Source organism: Schistocerca gregaria, chromosome 5 (genome assembly GCF_023897955.1).
Source record: "Schistocerca gregaria isolate iqSchGreg1 chromosome 5, iqSchGreg1.2, whole genome shotgun sequence".
In the NCBI taxonomy this organism is placed as follows: domain Eukaryota; kingdom Metazoa; phylum Arthropoda; class Insecta; order Orthoptera; family Acrididae; genus Schistocerca; species Schistocerca gregaria.
In genome coordinates this window covers 380606078-380627580 of record NC_064924.1, presented here as the reverse complement: position 1 = coordinate 380627580, position 21503 = coordinate 380606078, and the positions used below count along the sequence as shown (strand labels likewise).

The 21503-nt window shown below is 38.6% G+C and overlaps 1 protein-coding gene across 1 annotated transcript; it reads right to left on the bottom strand.

Annotated features, from left to right (window-relative positions):
- Positions 1-179: 179 nt before the first annotated feature.
- On the bottom strand, positions 180-17254 carry LOC126273351 (cytochrome P450 6k1-like). Its single transcript, XM_049976899.1, has 5 exons — positions 16676-17254; positions 16461-16632; positions 8676-8912; positions 4065-4316; positions 180-358 (listed from the first exon to the last, which is right to left on the bottom strand). Exons 1-5 carry the CDS (start codon positions 17252-17254, stop codon positions 180-182), a joined length of 1419 nt encoding a protein of 472 aa, XP_049832856.1.
- Between the last annotated feature and the right edge of the window lie 4249 nt (positions 17255-21503).

Genomic DNA, 21503 nt, shown 5'->3' with positions numbered 1-21503 from the left:
TGGGAGAGCAAAAATATCAATTGGCGAATTATAATATCTCACTGTACGGAAAAAAATGACATTAATTTTCCATCACAACAAAGAGTTATTTTTTGGATCCGATTCTCAAGTAAGTTAGGAAAGGGTGTGCAGACAGTCTTCCAGAGTTACCCAATGTGGCTTCAGTTTCAGCCGCGCTTTCAACTCTCAGACATTCGTCGATGCTCCACCCTCAAGTCGATTCCGCCGATTGGTGTCAGCACGACGTTGTTTGGAGCCATACGTAGTTTCGACTGCTTGTCTCCAACGGGCAGAAAGTCAAATTTTGACAGTAGATGAACCAGCGCCAACTTCACCTGCATCAGTCCAAAACGCATCCCTACAACAAAAGAAAAGTACTATCACTTCGTTGTAGTGTGACTGAAGCTGTTACTTTTTTTCCACTCTTGAAGTAAGACTGCAATGAATTTCGGAATAATTCGTTGTACAGAAATAAAGTTGATTCATACCAATCACAGAGATGAATTAAGTGCACAAAAACGAAGAAATCCAGTAGTAAAACTGTCTACACAACAAATCACCCCATTCATTTCTAGGATTATTTCAGTATCGACACTGCTGTGGGATGGTATTCTTTCCCTCACAAATATCTTGATCACATTCGTTGGATTTGGGACAGTGAACCAGCACGACTCTAATTTACATCAGAACTAAAACTGGAGATAAGACAACTACTATTAAATCCACACGCGTTACAAAAATGGATGTATGTATATGTTTGTGAGTGTATCTTCCACATCTTCCCCTAAAGCTGTGGACTGATTGCAGCCAACTTGGTACACAGTTATCTTACGGTCAGGCAACAATCACTGTGGTGGTAAGAATTACCTACCTATCAAAGGGTGGGGGTGGGGTAGGGGGGTGGGGGGGGGGGGTGGAACCGTTAACAGCGATCAGTGAATTCCCAGACTTTATTAACGCAGTATTTAGAACGAGAGCACTTAGCGATTTACAATAGGCATCACACAGTAGGATCTTTACGAAATTTTCTCAGGCTGAATATCCCTACAAAATGATGAAAGGTAAAATGTTTATTGCTTACTACATTTGCGCCGTTCACTCAGTAAAATTACCGCGTGAGCCATGACGTTATAATTTATGACTTGTTTACTTCCAACTGGATTGGCCGAACATGTTACAGACAGTATCCACAAACATCTTTGAATGTGCCTACCAAATTATGTCATTGTATGACTCATATTGCAGGAAATACGACGTCATAACCATTAAGCACAAGGCCAGGCGCTCCTTGGTACATGCATGGACACACAGCTATAAATAAATACCTAGCCAACGCTGTGTTTCTCTGCTAGTGTAGTAACAAGGATACTACAGCGATCAAAATACATTGAAAAACAATAGTATACCCTCTGTGTCATACGTGTTAGGTTCGCAACAAGATACCGGTCATAATTTTCTTTTTCTTTTTATCTCACTCTTTTTCAATATTTACAGCTATTTGTATTTAATTGTGATTTCGCACCTTTGTTTTTTCTGGATTTTTAGTTCTAATGATTAAAACCGTTTTGTGCACAACTTCCTGTCGTCGATGAATGGAGTAAGGTTGCTGTTTCACTTTCCAAAAAGAAAGGTGCACAACGCTACACAGACAAGAAGCGCATCGAAACTGAACGGAGAGATGGAACGTAGGCATTGTGGATCCACCTAACAAACATTTTGTGTTTGAACTCCGTCAGCTCTACCAAATTTATTACCAGGTGACTTAACAATGATCTGATTTTCGTGTCACAATTTACCTTAATATAAAAGGACAAAATTTTTTCAAAAAAGCAAAACGTCTATGAAAGGGGATATGTGCCACAGCCCAGTAAATAATTTCATTATTTAAAAGTCACAACGACAAATTTGAAAACTAGGGTTCAGCAAATAAAAAATTTAGTACATCTCTGCCAAATAAAAGAGAGCAGTTTAACAAAACTAATAATCCCGTAGCCTTGAAGAAGGAGGACTACAATAATCTGCCCTCTAAAATAAGAGTATAATAGAAAGAAAACCATTAAGTTATCAGAAAATATGAATAGGAACACTTTTAAATACAGATGTCTGCCAAGTTCAACGTAAACGTTCAAAAAATAATAACATAGCGCGAGAAATTAAATTGCACCATGGAGGAGAAGACTATGAGTGTCGAAAACAGGAAATACGGAAAATATTTAGTCTTCTTACTTACAGAATCACGTTTATATTCTTATATGACTAGATTCAAGCGTTTCACATAATCATCTTCACATCAACACGCTGCACTGTGGCCTCAGACTGAGTCTGGGCCTTATAGTGTTATGCAAGTTCCAGAAAGAGCTTCGTGTTCCATGTTGATATAAAAGTCTATAGGTCAAAACATACAAACGTAGTCACGTCAGGAAATGAATAAATTTTTAACAAAGAAAAAATAAAAACTAGTGTGTCATCAACTGAAGAAATGCCATTAACAACACTACTAGTTCCAGTTTTCTGGAAATAAATGTGCAGCCATATTTCAAGATATACCGAGTTGGCCCAGGTTTTAGTTATCAAGACACACTCATTACATTACAGGTTCACGATTCATGTGATTCCATTTCAGCTACTGTATCACTATTGACTTCATCCTTTTTATTTCACTGAATATAATTTAATTAATCAGCCGCTTCGCTTTTTGTTAATGCAAGTGAATTAGATGAAACGTTTCGAGCACCAAACAGCACTAACTATGAGAACGTTTGATATACGACTTGTAGCGGATTTATATTTTCCTTGAGTATAAAATTGTGAAAGCAGCAAGGATAAAGTACAGGAACCGCAAGATTATGTAGTCGAATTAAATCTCTCGATGCCGATGGAATTATATTAGGAAATGAGGCATTTCAGATAGAAGGTTGAGTTTTGCCATTTAGGCAGAAAAATAATTGACTACTGGAAACATTAGGCAAAAACCTTTCTGAAAGGGTAAATTTTTTTAACATTGAATATATATCTAAATCCTATAAATGCTTTCCTGAAGATATTTGGCTGGAGTTTAGTGTCGTGCGGATAATAAACAGCCCGTGCGAGAAGAGAGTATAGAATGCTGAAGATTAGACTGGTAGATCGAATAACAAATGAGGAGGTACTGAACCAAACTGGGGAAAATAGAGATTTGTGGTACGGCCTGACTAACACAAGGAATCGGTTGATACACAATTCTAAGGTGTCAAATCGTCATCAGTTTAGTAATGGAAATGTGTGTGTGGGGGGGGGGGAGAGGGTTGGTGCTGGAGGGGGGGGGGGGTAAAAATTGTAAAGGGAGGCCGTGGTTCAAATGTATGCGCGTAGCAATAGTTATCAAGAGAGGAAGAGACTTGAAGAGGAGAGCTAAGGCGAGAGCTGCATCGATCGAGTCTGTGGGCTCACGATCACAACAACAGCAACAGTAATGATCGAACATTAAGCATCGTTTATTATTCTAGTTTTTCACATTAACTAGACATATTTTCCTAAGGCACTTGCGTTTCTCGGTCTGTTAGCACAATCGTAATGGGAACCACATGCGAGTTGGTTAGAAACTGCATTACACGTAGCTATCCTTCGAATTGTCACATATGTTTGTAGTTAAAGTTATTGTGACACTTTTGCATCATCTGAACAAGATGTGAAGATATTTTCACATCAGTTACGTAAAAAAAACGGAACAAGTGGGAATGGGACTTGAGCTTTGCGGGTTCAGTACAAACTTAGCTATGTAAATGGATAGTTCGTCTACTCTTATTAATTTTAGAGAGTGAGTTTACTAGTATCTAGATATGTGACATAAAAATGGCAGCATCTTTTGATGCCATTGACTTAGAAATTTTTTGCACCACAACAAGACTGTAGACTGTAATAACTGACATTAACATCAGCTTGATTTCTCTACCTGTTCCTAACGGAAAGGGGTCATAACAGAGAGAAGGACATTAGTGCGATCCTATGTCGATTCTATTTTTACCGACAAAAGAACGGAATACTAAGCACAATAAACAATAAAGATGAAAGACGGAATGACTCACCAATGCAGAGGCGTGGCCCTTCACCAAAGGGTAGATAGCAGTAGGGATGCCTGGATGCCTTCTGCTCCTCAGAGAAGTGCTCCGGGTCGAATTTCTCGGGGTTTTGAAAAAAATTCCTATCATGATGAAGTCCCAGGACTGGAATGAGCATCTTAGTTCCTTTCTCCAAGACACAGTCATATCCTGGCAGCTTGTAATCCTGCACCACCTCGCGATTTAAAACTGGAACGGGCGGATACATACGAAGGGTTTCTGAAAATAAAAAAAAGGCAATGGAGTTGTTTTAATAAGTACTCCACCGTTGCCCTCGATGATCAGTTTTGTCTCCCTTAGCGATTGTAGTTCAGTTAGTGTCTGAAAACAAATTCAAGGAAAAGGTACGAGCGTATTAGTCACAATGGAGAAAGAAAATATCTGTCAGTCATTAATTCGCAAACCGTTAGGTGAATTAACTATTTCTTAAAGGGCATTGCAAACCAGTTAGTATTTTAGGAAATGCATGAATATGTGCTGTTTCATCACTACCAGTTTAATTATAACCACAGTCACGCATAAAAATTCGTATATTACCTACGTACCATGTCATAGTCTTGTATGGCCAGCACTCTAGTGTGACCGGTATTTTCATTGTTAAGAGTAGCAAGATGGGCATTAGGAGAGGATAGTATTAGCGACACATTATCCGAATTATTCTTTGGAAAAGTGAAAGTAAGCCAGCACTGAACTTCAGGTGCAGGTTTCCATGTGCACTTCGCACGTTCTTTAGGAGTAAAAAGAGAGTATACCTTATAGAAGAATTAATTAAGTATGTGAAGGTGGTTGAAGTTTAAATTCTTCTAGGTGACTTAATGCTATTAGATTGAAGGAATGAAAGGCAGGGGTTGCTGCATTTTAGGATAATCATTAACAGCAGTCAGCGTATATTCAAGTTGAAACACTTGGGAGTGGAGCCGCAACTATTCACAACCTTTTTTATTCTCCTTGTATCACCCTTGCACTAATACAGCCTAAATCGTTGGTCAAAACACTAATAAAAACTTGACTACTCCAGTCATACAGTGTAAAAATTGATTGCTCTTGACCGTTAACAATAACTTCAAATATAAATATATCATAAATCTTCTAGGAACTGTAACAAATACGAATGCTCCGTAATTGTTGCTTTTTGTTGTCTGAGGCTTGCTGTATGGCTGATGCCCAAAGCCATAAATAAATCCTAAAAAAACTGTGTAAGGTTCTGTGTTGCACTCTTTGGCTGATAACAAAAGTGCAGAGGGTGCTTTGTGGGAAACAGTTAATAGCGTACATTGCTGAATAACGAATATATAATAACGGCAGTAAATACTGTCTCTCTCTGAGTAGAAGTGCCGTACATTTTTAGAACACTTTTCAGTCTTCCGCCTCTAGCTAAAGGTGTAGCAGAAGTTCAGTGTATTTAATATTCTTTTTTTATGTGATAGCATTCGCTTTCAATGTGGTGAATCTTTTTCTGAAATTACAATAATTTCTTCGGAAAACTAAGGTATCACCATACGTGAAAAAATTCCAAGATACGACTTGGTCATGTACTAGGTACAAAAAATTTATTATTGGAATATGGAATGTTCCAAATAGAAAATTTTTTCAGCATTTCATTTAACAGAATATGTGTTCCATTGTTACTCTAGTACACTAATAATCGTTAAGTGAAATCAGACTAAGAGGAAGCATTATCGGAAACCAGTTGATTGTTAGATACGTTTCGAATTTGAAAACGAGCACTCATTGCCATTTCAAAGACGGGTGAAGTTTGTTAGACATTACAGAAACTCACTTCGTTCGCAAAGATCACATGTTCCATTGTAGAAGATACTTTCCCGTTATTTGAGGTACTAGACGGTGCACAGCGAACGGAATATGGTTTAATAATCCACATACCCAGAAGTTTGCTCATCATGAAATTGTATAACTGCAAAATTAACAAAATCTGTCAATTAGCATAAATATATTATGCAGCACTTAAATGTATAGAACTAAAAGTGCTCCAAACGCTGCACGGAACATAACCTGAAGTCTCACAAGGACGAACAAGCAGAAGGTTCACTACACTATTAATGGCTTTTTTTAGTGCATATTGCTTCATGTGATTTAAAATTTGTCATTAGATTAAAACATCGACCAAGAACCATCATATAGTTCTTAGTACACTATCCTTATGGTACAGCATTCTCTCTTAGCTAAATGACAAATAACAAAATCGGGTAATGGTAGGAAGCGATAAAGCGGGAGTCTTCTTGGACACATAGGCAACTTCTAAGGTCGGGACAGGACAGTCGCAAAGTAACGGTTCGTGGACTGTTCATTCTGTTCATGCCTTCATTTAATGTAATGGTTTTATTTCACTTGAAAAATGAGTGACTTTTGTTTCCAGCGATCAACGACTGGCGTTCAATAAGTCATGCAACATATGTATTTTCTCGGCAAATTTCGGTTCACAAAATGCGTTATTTGTTGTTTGACGTCGTGGAATAGTTTCGTGAATTTTGGATAAGGGGTGGCTTTCTGCATGCAAGCACAGAGCTGTCATTGAGTATCATTTGAATGAAAAGCAGAGCATTGCAGATTTTGGAAAGGCGTTTGTGGAATGTCTACGGACACCTGGCACAAAAGCATGAGGATTCGGTGGGTGAGGCGTCTGCCATCATTGTAACAACGTCTCGCAAACTTGTCCGAAGTCCAGCGTGCCTGCCGGCCGCATTCAGCCGTGACTCCTGCAATGTTGGAACGTGTGGAAACTCTTGTTCGAGGTGATCGACGGATCGCAATCAAAAACTCGCAGCACAACTGGGTGTGTCTGTTGGTAGTGCTGACACACCTGTTCAGCAGTTGGGGTACTCACAGGTGTGTGCCTGCAGGGTACCTCGCCGCCTAACAGAGGGCCATAAAGGGCCACAAAGGAAAATCTGCGGGATGGCTTGAGAGTTACGTGGCTGACCGTAGCAATACTTGGTCGAACATCGTCACAGGCAATGAAACATGGGTTCATCACTTCGAACCGAAAACAAAACGGAAATCCATAGAGTGGGGCCAAATCACCTCTCATGGGAAGAAAAGGCAAAGTCACAGCCTCAGCCAGTAAAATTATGGCGACAGTCTTCCACGACTATGAAGGAGCTATTCTCTCTGATATCCTCCCTCATCGTAAGCGTTCACCTCTGAAGTGTATTGTGCTACCCTCAGGAAATTGAAGCCATCGGCCTCGCTGCAGTGGTAGCACTGATACCCGTCAGATTACCGAAGTTAAGTGCTTCCAGACTTGGGTAACCATTCAGTCTGCCGAGCGCTATTGGCAAGAGGGGTGTAGTCAGCCCTTGTGAGGCAAACTGAGGAGCTACTTGATTGAGAAGAGGCGACTGCGGTCTCGTAAACTGATATAGGGCCGGAACAGCGGTGTGCTGACCACGTGCCCCTCCATATCCGCATCCAGGGACGCCTGTGGGCTGAAGATGACTCAGCGGCCGGTCGATAGCGTTGAGCCTTTCAAGGCCTGTTCGTACGGAGCTAAGTTTTTTTTTTCTGGAATCTGAAGAAACGGCGTCAGCGTTTTCTTCGCCACAAAAATACGAACGAACTTCTCCTTCTCCATGGCAGACATGCCAACGCAAGGCCTCACTCAAGGCTACGCATCCGAGAGGAGCTCACAAAATTTACTGGACTGCTTTCCCTACAGTCAGCATCTCGCATCTTCTGATTTCTATTTGTCTGGCCCAATGGAGGATGCACTTCGAAGGAAGTACTACGTGGAAGACCGGGAGGTTATTGACGCAGCAAGACTTTGGTTCCGACGTCAGCCAGTAAGAGTGGCACAATGCGAGCATACAGGCCCTCGCATTAAACGGAGATTATGTTGAAAAATAGGATTAGTAGCCAAAAGAGTGAGCAATAATAAAGTATATCGGAATCCTGAATGAAACCAAAGTGCGTTGTGGAAAGAAGAATTCGTTGCATTACTTACTCAACATCGGTGATTGACCTATATTGTAAAGATATGAGCATATACATTCAGAGCAATACTGTTGTGTATGGACGTCAGTGAGTGATCATTTCGTAGGAGTGAACTGTCATAATACGTGAATAAGGAGTGAATGCAGCTAGTTATGTAATTACGTCGTTTGTTTGGACTGATATTCACAGGAACAGACATAATGTTTTAACTATCATCCCAAAGATTTGAAATTACGTAGTTAATTTCTTGTTTCTTTGAGTCTGCATGTCTCAGTACAGGTACACAATGAAATCCCCAGCCTACAGCAGGAAACCACTAGCGGAGCCGAAAGAAAATGACGCAGCCACTGTCAAACAGAGATGGGCTGCGTCACTCTGGTTTGGGACCAACAGCGGATACCTACGACATTGCGACGTGGGATTCCATTGTGTACCTGCAGAGATATACCTGCATACAAAAACAAATAAAAAATTCTGTAGTTTAATTTTTTCGATGTGATAATTGTAACTTTGGCCCTACCACTTACAATAATTAGGCTCTTCTCCGCTAATGGCCATTAATGTGTTCAGAATCCTACTTTAATTCTAACAATGTATGATCAAAGTAATGAAAAACACACAACGTACCATTCACCACCTTTTCCAAGTACGGCATCTGGGTCATTATAATGTCGTACGTCACATCACCGTTGTTCTTTTTCAGTACGTCGTCAATTTCCTCTTGCACCTTCTTTTGGATATCCGGATGTCTGGCGAGCTCATACAGACAGAAGCTTACGGTGGTGGAGGATGTTTCGAACCCTGCGATGAAGAACACCCACGCCTGTGCTGCCACCTCCTTGGTCGTCAGCGTCTTACTTGTCTCTGTCAGGTGCAAAATATGTTCGTAAACAGACTGTTACTTGTGCCGTAAAACAAATCACAGATAAGATCAAACATACGGACCATCTTCTTACATTGAATCGTAGGATACTAGTTTCTGAACATTTTCACCCTGTGAGAGTTAGTAAAAGAAAGGCGTGCTTTCAAAATGTTCTTACATTATAACGAACTCTAACAGCAACAGTAATAGCAGAAACCATACCTCTAATCCTTAATCCTGCTAAATTCGCAATATGGAGAAAATAGTCCACAATCTTAAACCAGATACATAACAATTTGTACAGGATGTTTGACGCAATTGGTCCCATACTCTAAGGAGGCAGTACTGGTGTAAACTAAAACAAAGCAGTGTAAACGTATGTCCTGAAACAAATACAGCTACGTCAAGATTTGGGCCTTTTCATTTGTTTCAAGAACGACGTTCATTTCCTATTTCAACCGCTGGTTGTCTCTGTACTTCTCCCACTGTGATGCTAGTCCGCAGCTCGTGGGCTAGTGGCTAGCGTTGCTACCTCCGGATCACGGGGTCCTGGATTCGATTCCCGGCCGGGTTGGGGATTTTCTCTGCCTGGGAACGGGGTGTTTGTCTTGCCTTCATCATCATCCTCAACATTCATGACAGAGGCTAAATTGGACTGTGAATAAATTGGGACTTTGCACGGGCGCTGATGACCGTGCCGTACCAAACATCATCACAACTATGATGCTAAAGTAAGTAACGACCAGAGTCTGACAATGACCGAGTACTGAAGACGAGCATTTAGTAGACAGCACTGTATTTACAGATATGGCGAGTTTTACATACAATTATTTAATAAGTTAACATAATAATTATGTGTGGTCAGGTGTAAATCCTCGACTGATCATGAAATCAAATGATGTGCTTCGTCTTAGCATCAGTGTTTGAGTGTCTAGTGTAAGTGACTGGGTTCATGAGACCACGCATTTTAAGAGAGTAATTAACAAGTGCTGTTTGCCACCTTTTTTTTTGGACGATAAATTACGCATGCTACTGGAGAACGTTTTCCTTGCAGGAGACAACGTGTGGGAGTAGGACAGTACGTTAAAGAAAAGTTTAAATTGCGGAGGTCCAGTAGTAAGGCCCTCCCATTCACCAGGCTTTAATCACTTATATTAATAATTTCATCTCATCTTCATCGAAGCATAAGTCGAAGAAGGGGCGTCAAATAGAAAGACTTACTTGCACAAAACATTCGAATAATACCAGACGGAATCAGCTGGCTATACGATCACTTCGTTTCATATCTGATATAATGATCGCCAATCGACAACGAGCACAGCTTAGAAAAGATTGCATGCTATGCATGTGACAAAATTCGATGTCTTTGAGATGTGTTCTCACAAGAACGTGAACCTTTGGATAGGTGAGCTGTAAGGTGGGTAAGAGTAGCTGGTAAACATGTCGAGTGTCAATTTAAGATTGGGTGATTACACTATCTACTCAACAAGCTGGGTGCACTGCTTCCATTCTCACCGGCATTATTAACAAAAATACATGGCCCATACTGGCTTAACTGTCACGTTCACTGACATAATTATACTTAAGGATTTGATGCAAAAACCACTGAACTGTTGTCAACTATCTGGACTTGATTCAAAGCTTGGGCCACAAGAAGGAATGGAAATGATTGCTATATGAGCCATAGCATGACTTCACTACTTCTAATCTTGATATGTATGCATATATCATTATATCAGATATGAAACGAAACGATCGTATAGCCAGCTGATTCCGTGTGGTATTATGCGCACTGTGTGGATTACCTCATAGGTACATCATTGCGTAATGCACTAGACACAAACTACCTACCTAAAGTAAACACAAACTACCTTCTTAAATCTCCAAGGTATGCATTCCCATGTCGACTTTTTAACCTTGAAAGAGATGGATGGGTGCTAGTAATGGAGAAATATCCATTAGTATTAATTCAGCGCAAGAGACCACATCATCATATCGCCATGTGCCAGTATCCTGGGTCACACATCAGAATCTCGCCACAGTATGGCAAGGAATGAGAGCAAGACACACTGTTGATGGTGAGGTGATAAATATTTTACAGACACATACTACTGGGGGAATTAGACGCCACTTACACATCACTGAAATGAAGTGTGGCTGTTAGTGAAGAAAGATCCTGCGAGGGGGTTATCAAAGGGGATTTCTTTTGTCCAACTACGTATTCCTACTGAAACGTATAGGGATGATGGATCCGAAATTATGAAGGCAATTTAATGGTATTAATATCAGTCTTAAAGTATCAATTACTGTTGCTCAATTAGATTTCAGATACAGTTATTCTCCAAAACTTTTGCCACTCTCAGAGTGTGATACGTGACTAATCCCTTTGACAATCTCTAAAGTATAAGCGCTAATTATTACATATTTAGAATAAAAACGCTGTATGTAATGATGCCTTTGTAATAAACAACATTAAATCCCATGTCATTAAATGAGATCTTTGTTGTCTTTGATATGAATGAATGCAGAATAACAGTACAGTATCACAATCCCTAATTTTTTAGCCTGAAACTGAGAAATACAAGATATCTGTCAGTATCGCTTCAGGACCAAATGTGGTAATGGAGGAGTCAAATTATGGCCAATGGCTGCACCTCAAGGCTGAATTATGGGGGCCTACTGCATGGCTAGACTGACCTTATACGCCATGTGAAGGCAATCTACCTAAGGGATGAGACCCTAAAATGAAAACATCTTGTCCTTCAGGTTGGGGGTTGTACGATGGGCTGGTGCCTCAAGCACATGAAGCATTGAAACACTCGTAAGTTTCACAGAAAGAAGTGTGATGGATCCGTTGGAAACAACCAAGCCAAGGAAAAAGGCAATTATTTGGCAGCACACATACGTTGAAGACTGATGGATAGAATGTAAGAGGTTCCAACGTGAAGTAGTTTGTGTTATAAAGAAAGTAAAAACAAAGAAACACAAATATGGCAATGGTTAGCGAAAATAAGCAAAAATTTAAAGGGCACCAAAATGTGGCTTGAGTACAATATGACAAATAGTGGGATAGAACAGTAAAACAAGGCACATGCTGGAATTGAAATGTCAAAAGACAAGAAGTGGAAAATGAGTCTCACACCCTAGAGATATGTAAATGAAACAATAATTACTGCACGATAATAAGACAGAAAGAGAATATCTCACCATGCAAAAGAAGGGTAGAAGACACAGAGAAGTTCTATCATACACTGCAGGCAGTAATAGACGAAACAAATAAAGCACATTATATAATTCAGGCAGGATATTTAAATGTAAGTGTGGGGAATATTAAACTGCAAAACATGGTAGGAAAATATGGATAAGCACACATTAACAAAAATGGTAAAAGATTTAGAGATTTCATTCCCATAACAACCTAAAAATCACAAACAATTTTTTCCAGAAAAAGAAATACATAAAAATACTTGGAGTGCCAAAGGACTGAGATCACTAATATACTATGTATTAGTTATAGGAAAAAGAAGGGAGTGATACAAGACATACTAATATACAGGTGAAGCGACATATTTACATATACTTTTCTACTCCCTAGTAAAATGATTCCATGGTCAAAGTGGCGGAGAAGCAGTACACGTGGAAAATATTCGAAAGATAATGATAAGTTTAAGATAGGACTGCTACAGAATTTTAGCGTAAGAGATCTTATCAAAGGCGACTGACTAAATATACGTTACAAATGCCATGAGCAGAAGACATAGTTATTGAATGGAACAACATCAAACAATGCATTATAAGAGTAGCTAAGGAAGTAGGGGAAAAGTAAAATACACAAAAATAAGAAAGGTGAAAGGATATGGAATACAGAAATAATAGGGACATTAAGAGAAAAAAAGCGCATTTTTTAATTTAATAGAAAATGACATAGAATAATCAAGAGAAAAACAGATACCAACGAAACAAAGCAAAAGAAGTGATAAGGAATGCTGGAGTAGGTTTGTCACATAAACAGAAAATTATGTATATGCATGTATTGACTTCTCTTATAAACTGTTGTTGAGAAATCTGAATAAGATGGAGACAGATACTGTGAAGATGGATGTAATAGAAATTCAGGATTCGTTGAAAAACTGTAACAACCTATGGAGCAATGATAATCCGTTCATGGAAGAAGAGTGGATTATGGAAACAAAAGACTTGATCCCATTCCAGAAATACTACTGAAATATCGATTTTTGCAGTTGATAAATATGTGCTCAGTTTGAAACAGGAAACTGGAGCAGTGGAGGGTAATATATCTAATATCAGTCTTCAAGACAGGAGTTACATCTGGCACAAAAAATATGGAGGAATAAGTATCTTGAACACAGGATACAAACTCTACGCTAAGATACTTAATGCTCGCAACCCATAGCAGAGGCCAACTTATTTGAAATTCAGTATGGGTTGAGGAAAGAAAGATCTTGCTCAGAAAGTTTACAAACAACGAATGCAGTAGTGAAGAAGCGTAGAGAGTATAACCTTCTAAAATATATATCTCAATCATATGTTTTAAAAAGGTTTTTGACAAGGTAGCTAGGAAGATACAATGGGGAATTTTACAAAGACATTGATATTGCACATCTTACATCAGGAATAGAGAACCTGTATTTGAACACAACGATAGTTCTGCATTTAGGAAGAGAGCATCAGGTATTAGTTATAAATTAAGAAGTAAGATTAGACTATAGCCCTTCTCTGATACTTCTAGCACTATTATCGATTTCATGTATATTTATCTCATATAACATATTTGTGTGCTTATGTTTAATCTCTCTGTCACCATTTCTTCCATGTAACATCTATGAAACTGTTTTGTTAAGAATTTAAGTCGCTATAGTTAATGCATGTATGTAATTTCCGAAGCAACAGTCTGCAAAAGTACAGGAATGTTAAAACTATTGTTGTAGAACTGATCATACAGAAAGTGATTTTGTAATCATGTAAAACGTGGAGAGAAGTCCCCATGCAAATAAAATAGCCTTGGTGGGAACGTAAAAGGTGGATTTGGCGGTCGAAGTACAAGCTCCTTTGTGCCACAAGTCAGTTGGTTGCTAGCGACTCAAAGAAGAGAGTTTTCAGAGCCCGTTATACAACAGGAGCCTTACCAACTTTGCTGCCTTTTCTAGTTGCCACAGAAGATCGCCACAGCCATCACCTTCGTCTCAAATAATCAGTTGAGTGCTGTAAAATTCCAAGGTCTAGTAATTTAGTTTCTTACCCAAATAATAATGCTCTTCTGTTCAAACTTTGTGTTGAGACATATATTTTATCCTTAGTCATTTACCTAGGTGGAGATCTTTTCCAAGAGCTGCAACGTTTTCAGGTATCCTACTTAACTGAAAAGTAATTGCTTTCTTTAATAGCGTTGAATAATATTCTTATAGAGTAGTAAATTTTTTTTAAATTCAGTGATTGTTGTTTCTGAAGTACTCTGCATGCTTTTTGTGGAAGGATAGTTGTAGTTTTACCGAAGTATAATTACAAAGGCAAGATCTAAAATTTAGTTTGGATGTAATTGTTATTGTTACCTTAGTACAGTTACAAAGTTATTTGCATAAAACTGTGATTCTTCAGAGTAGTTAACGGCTAGTAGACCGGAAGGGCGAACACGACGGAAATTAATGCACAGGTTTGTAACTGTATTTATACTTTCATGTAATTGCAGTTAAAAGTGTTTTCATACGGCGGTTTAAAGAAAGTGATCAGCCATAGTCTGAGTCACCGACAGAATAGTTCCTGGGTTCCCTTGTCAGTTAATGGTTAGTTTTGTAGTACTAATGAAGTGCATTTATGATTTTTATAACATTTGCGTGCTATAATAAGTAACTGGCTGCACTATTCCATCTATAGCAGATTGAGGGACCTCACATTTCCTTGTTCTAGCTTCTATAGAGAAGTAAACGTTGCCTAAGAAATGAAATAACAGTAAGAATAGGTGATATGATTTTTTCGAAACAGTTTCAATGACAGTATTTTTTCTTAATAAATTAACCTGAAATAAGATCCTTATGCCCAAGTTAGTAGCCGGCCGCGGTGGTCTCGCGGTTCTAGGCGCGCAGTCCGGAACCGTGCGACTGCTACGGTCGCAGGTTCGAATCCTGCCTCGGGCATGGATGTGTGTGATGTCCTTAGGTTGGTTAGGTTTACGTAGTTCTAAGTTCTAGGGGACCGATAACCACAGCAGTTGAGTCCCATAGTGCTCAGAGCCATTTGAACCCAAGTTAGTAATGTTCTCACATTAATAATCAATTGCATGCAATGCTTATTAACTTATAGATTTAGTGTACAGAGAATAAATGTATTAAGACCCAACTAATTCCAAAACGTTTTATATTCCTTCCGCATAGTGCACGTCGAATCACTGTAAAATGCTTGCTAAATTGTGCTAGTGTTTATGTCCTATTTGCAGTACACAATTCCAGTATCAAGTAAAGTCAATACCAATAGGTGGCTTTTTTCATTAACAGTGCAAGTACTTGGTACAACTTTGCCTAAGTAAGATGGCGACCGAATTGCAGTTTACTACATAGCTTCGGGGGTTCTTCGTTTGAACCCCGTTTGTTTTTCTTCTGCTTCCTTTCTATAGTAAACTTCCGTGAAACGAAAATAGTCCAATACGTCTCCATTTCACAGTCATTATCAATTTTATTTCCTTTAATAGGAGTAACATTATATTCTTATGCCCTATTTAGTGTAGCCAGTAGTGTTATATACTGCTTAATACATATTATTTGTGCGGCGCCATTCGTTTGTGCCAAAGTACATAAGTGTTACATAAATTGAACCTGTGCTTAACTCAGTGTGATCTGAATATTCCCATAAATAAATCACAGGTGATGGCTTTCACTGTAAGGAACACCTTAAAAGCCAAAATAAAGAATAAATAACCAACTAATTGAAAGAGTCTCTGACTTTAGCTACTGTCGCTAAAATACATCATTTGACGATGACAGAGACATAGAAATTAAATTAAATCAGTAACCAATGATATGCACAACCAAAGGAAGAACATGAAAAACAAAATCTCAAGGACACTCATCTCAAATTAAAAGTGTAATTTCTGTCCCTACGCTACTAGTAGGTCATGGAGAATGAGAGAGAGAGAGAGAGAGAGAGAGAGAGAGAGAGAGAGAGAGAGAGAGAGAGAGAGAGAAGTTCTGTACAAACAGTGGAAATCAAGATTTTTAAGAGGATGTTCTAAGCGACACTGATTTGGAAATGAAGAGATCAGAGGATTTTTACAAATATATAAACTAAATGGTAAAATATAGCTACATAAAGAAGTGGAAAGATCAGCTACACCATATGAGTGAAAGTGGGTATAAGTAAGTCGGAAAAAGAGGCATGGGAAAGCCAAAGAAAAGAAGAGAATAAATCCTACGTAACCAGAACATATCACGAAGGCCAGATCCTCGATGGGAAGACGAAGAGAAGAAGAAGGTACTGAGAGATGGACTTACGTTCAGCACTCTTCTCCCCAGTGATTGAGAAGCTGTCATCAACATAACCAATGTTCTTCAACTGAATCATCAACTGCATGAAGTCCTTCCTAATGACACCAGTCTTCTCTCGATGTTTGATTGTGTCATCAACGACTCGTGTAAAGTACTCTGTGATGTTCTTTGGCGTGAAGGCCATAGGCAAAAGTGTGCCTAGTTTTGGATTGGAGAATCCCAGAGCCTGAGTCAGGTATTACGCAGAGATGGCTTGAAAAAGCGCCTGCCCCATTGCCGAAACTCCGCCTCCGGGTTGTGCCGTAGCGCGCAATCAGCTCGCGGACTTCCACAACACTGCCAGCAGGTGTGACGTCAGCCAGAATCTTCGCACAGTCGAGCACTATGCCGAACATGGCGCGCATTTTTCCCGACGTGAACGTGGGGGACAGCTTCTGTCGCAGACCCTTCCACTTGGTTCCTCCGAGGAAGAAGAGGTGCGCCGTCAGGTGATCTGTCTCCTCGTCTTCATAGATGCCCCGGTCCGGAAAGTAGTTGAAATCCTTCACTATGATCGTTTTGATCAGCTCTGGATCCCGCACAACGAGAATAGGGTTGTTTAATGAGTAAATACCCACGACGTCCTTTCCTTCTGTTTCAAAATAAACGTCTTTCATATCTTCACCCGGACATTTCCTCATTAACGCCGTGTTCCAGCCATTTCCCAATGGGAAAGACGGCTCCAAGTATGGCAGACCCTTCCTCTTCCAGTAGGTGTAATTGATTTTAAATGTGACGTACAGTATCGCGAAAATTGTTGACAGTAGAGCCAACATTTCAGTCACCCAAGAATCGTAGAAAATAGCCATTTTTGGTTCCTAAGGAAACAAAAAGAAGGATTAGAATATTAGTATAGCTGGATTATATGCATCTTAATATATTAATATTTACAGGACATACTGTAGGCTCAAGCAAATGAGCGGCACAACGAAGTAAAATAGTAAATATGACTTTAAACCCTATTTTTGTTACAGTATTAGTATGTTGGTTTACACTCATTACGTATGTAAATGAAAAAGTAATGTTTATTTGTTCAGAACCGTCTCTCTCCGAAAGTTCTTGACTAACTTTGATATCTTGACACAATGTTGCATTTGAATACGGAAATATTTTTGGTATTTTTCTTGCAACAGTGTGTCCCTATTACGAAATTTATATATACTTATGTATTAATTTTATTTAAAAAATAGGTAAATAAAAAACTCGAGTTTATGCCAGTCAAAGATTGTGTCAAAATTTCAAACCAATTTGTCAAAAACTTTCTGAAATTTGCGATTAGAAACATCTAATTTTTCTACATAAGTACAAACGTAGATGTTCACTTCTGCAAAATCTCAAATGTGCTAAAGTACTTCAAGGATTGCCTTGCAATTTTGACACTACGTTGCATTTGAATATTCAAGTGTTTTTACATACCTACTGGAATGTCATTTCGTATATATGTAATGAAATGGAAAATTTTATAAAAATGTATATGTTGGTTGTTCAGAATCATCTCCTGCAGTTGCTGGTCGATTGCTCTAAAAATTGGAGCTCTACGTTGAATTCTAATACAGGCGCGTTTTTAGCTAACTAATTCTTTGAAGTATGTGTATTACAGATACATATAACATAAAAATATACATGTAATATGTAAAGGGAAAACATTGTTACCAAAAATCTCAAAATGTTCTTTCTGACATAATTCAAATTTCTACATGTTACTGTAATAAAAATTTAGACATATAGACTATATGCCTTTTAATATACTGTATGTAATAGTGAAATGTTGTTAGCAAACAGAAAAGCTGTATTTACGGTTTACTGGTTTATGATTACAGTGCTACTACAGAATCTGAATTTGCAGTTATAATAAACACGGTTCGAGAGATATGCAAAGTGGATACGGAGAGAGGGGTGGTAGAAAACGAACATAGAAAATGGGAAGGAGGAGATGGACAGAGAGAGGGGTGAGAGGCGATGGAGTGTAAGAGGGAGGAGAAGATTGATAGAGAAAGGAGGAGGAGGCAGGAGGAGACGGAGAGAGGAGAATGAAATGAAAATTGACAGAGTTTGGGGGAGGAGATGGTGGACAGCAAGCTGGAGAAGGGAGAGGAGATGAAGAAAGAAAAGAGGCGGGAGAGACATCTACATCTACATCCATACTCAGCAAGCGGAGGGTAAAGACCGACAGAGACATAGGAGAGAAGGGGATTAGGATCTATATAACCAATTCTCATGAAGTTTAGAAACGTGTGCTTTCTCTTTCCGTTCTTTTCCGTTTATGCAGACTGAGCCATAGAAAAGCGTAGCCAGGTACACCCAGTTACTAATTAAAAATATATATCACTTGTGGCTACTTCAGGGTGTTGTTAACTTGTTAAAATTTCGGAATGATTATCTTTTTAAACTGAGCATTTCAGAATTATTTCTGACGTTCATTTTTGTATTCAACAGCACAATATGAGAAACAAAACGATTAACAAATGTTGGGTGTCCCTCTTGTAAATTGCTATTTGTTTTAGAACTGTAAATTGTTTGTGATTACGTTGCAGGTATTCTAGATCAAACATGAAAAACAGGTTTGAAACTGATGCCTTCGGATTTCTCTCCTCTTTCGCACCATCCGTTTTTGTGAAAAGAAAACTAGTAGAAATGTGTAAATGTAATACTATGAAATTATTTCATTAATCACATGAGAATATCTCAAGTAAGTGTTTGTAAATGAACATCTGTGTTCGAAACTAATCACCATTAACTCAAACGTGCACGAAAGTAAGACTGAAAATTAAGGAAACAGCTCTTAGCAACGACTGACTATAGTAATTTATGAAAACGGAATTTGTTTACAATGTGAAAATGTATAAATCTCCTGGCTGGGTAGATCAAGTTGTCACCATTTTAATGGATGACAGAAAGCAGACTTTCATGCAGAATTTGTGGACTGTAGTAAACATGCATACTAATGAAACACGAATTAATGATAAATGATAGTATTATCTAAAGATTTAGTTGAATAAAATAAAAGACAACCACTTAAGTTAGACGTAGCAGCTTTGCGGAAAAAATCACTGTAGGTACATCCATGCTGGATTCCCTCACATTGTCCCAAAAATCCATTGCGACTATGAAAACCGAGAATAATACAGTGGATCTGCATCTCTTCTAGGACAATCGATGGGCATAATTCTGCTACACATCGTATATAACAGCCTATATGTGTACAGCTTTTTCCATAATAATCTTTCAGTTAAATCGTGTTTGAGAAGACAGAAGGGGCTACACATATGTAATACGTGAAGGTCTGTTAGTCGAAGTTCGTAGGCCCAATGATTTTGACCTAAAAGCTACATTTATAACTCTAATTATAGAAAAGGGCCAAAACAGTGATTTGAAACACCGTAAAAACACAAAAAATATGTTCGTAAGAAAACTGGACACAACCCACAAAACAATTAGCGACACGAAAGGAATATAACATTCTGTGTATAGCCTTACATTCGATCCAAATCTGCTGCCTGTAATTCCAGTAAAAATGTTCCTACAAACAGAGCGTAAGAAAATACCTTAGTGTGAACGCTGTTCTGCCCCACATGATTTCTATTCGGAAGTTTAATGGAAGCGATCACACGCTTGTGACGCTCGTTCTAACTGCTTGCTACGCGTTCTGTGGCTCATGATCGTGTCATTCCTCGCAAAGAGAAACAGAGAACGTACTGCTGAGGTAACCTGGACGTGCACGGGCACAAATATGTGGAACGGAGGGGCCAAGCATTTGCAAGTGTCTTTTGAGCCGCGGAAAAGTAGGACAGCATCACATGAGTTTTCCAAGTCACTTGAGTGTAAATATGAGGCGAAAATTCCCTCAAAATACGCAGTTGCGTATTTATTTCACTGAGAATGTTGCTTCACGGCCACTTGTATGTATGTATGTATGTGTGTGTGTGTGTGTGTGTGTGTGTGTGTGTGAGGGAGAGTTTTTACAGAGGGTTTTAACTTGGGAGACAATTTGGCTGTCTCTATTTGACGTGAAATTGCGCTACTAAAATTTTAACAAAGGAATTAAACAAATTGACGTGATAAAACGGATGAAAACTTCTATTTTATATACTCTGTGACTCACAATGTAGAATTTATGAACAAACAAACAGATAAATCTATAAGAGGAAAAGCTGTAGCTGTTAAAAAATATTAGCCTAGTTATACAATGGACATTACGCAGATTAGACTGCAGTTTCACGATGTCTCCTTTTAATTAACTGATTGTTTAGTGACGGAGTTATTCTACTACAAATATAATTCGAAGACATACAAGCATCAGTTTATGATCCTGAGCAAAGCAGTAGCGATATTTTATACGACATTTATAGGAATTACAATTCTAGCCCACTGTTGCCACATCTGACACCTCAGTCGAATTTTTCTAACTTGTTGTATGTTTCTACAAATCAGACACGTGACACCAATTAACAACAGCATTTGCCGTGAGAATTTAATTACAATTAATTAAGTAACCTAAAAAGTAACGAACATAATCTTGAGAACGTGCACTAGGGCAGTTTGAACTGCGTCTGTTGATATAATACCTGCAACGCAAACCATCCAAAAAGTATCTAGAGAAGTGTAATCGACTGGTTTATTGCCCTCACGGTGTGCATGTGAGTACTGATAATCAAAGAATATTCCCGGCTGTATATAGGTCAATTAGCAGTAAAATAAAACAGTTTAGGTGTATATTCGTGCAGAATAAATTTTGTGCGAACCTAAACGTTACACAACTTACTTTCAAAACTGAATAAGCACTAATTCTTTCGCATATTACAAAGTTGATGAAGTATAATACGTAAACAACTGCGTATCGAACGTGATAGACGGATACTTTTAGTGCAGAAAAATCTGAAATAAGTTGATAAATCTGAAAAAAATTAAGCGAATTAATAACTCGTAGTGACTAACACGTGGCGTCGTTCATTTGCAAACACAGTCACAAGATTAATAATCGATATTCCTCGCAGTAAAAAGGTGGTGGTTGTTGCAGCATAGGAACCACTTATGAAATTTATATCGACAGTGTAAGTA

Excerpts from the sequence above, each read along its gene's own strand:
- LOC126273351 (XM_049976899.1), bottom strand. The coding sequence starts at position 17,254 with ATGGCTATTTTCTACGATTCTTGGGTGACTGAAATGTTGGCTCTACTG. Across the intron at positions 8,913-16,460 it reads GATTCAGTTGAAGAACATTG|AGACAAGTAAGACGCTGACG; the intron begins GTTATGTTGATG and ends TGCACCTGACAG. Across the intron at positions 4,317-8,675 it reads CTTGGAAAAGGTGGTGAATG|AAACCCTTCGTATGTATCCG; the intron begins GTACGTTGTGTG and ends TTTTATTTTCAG.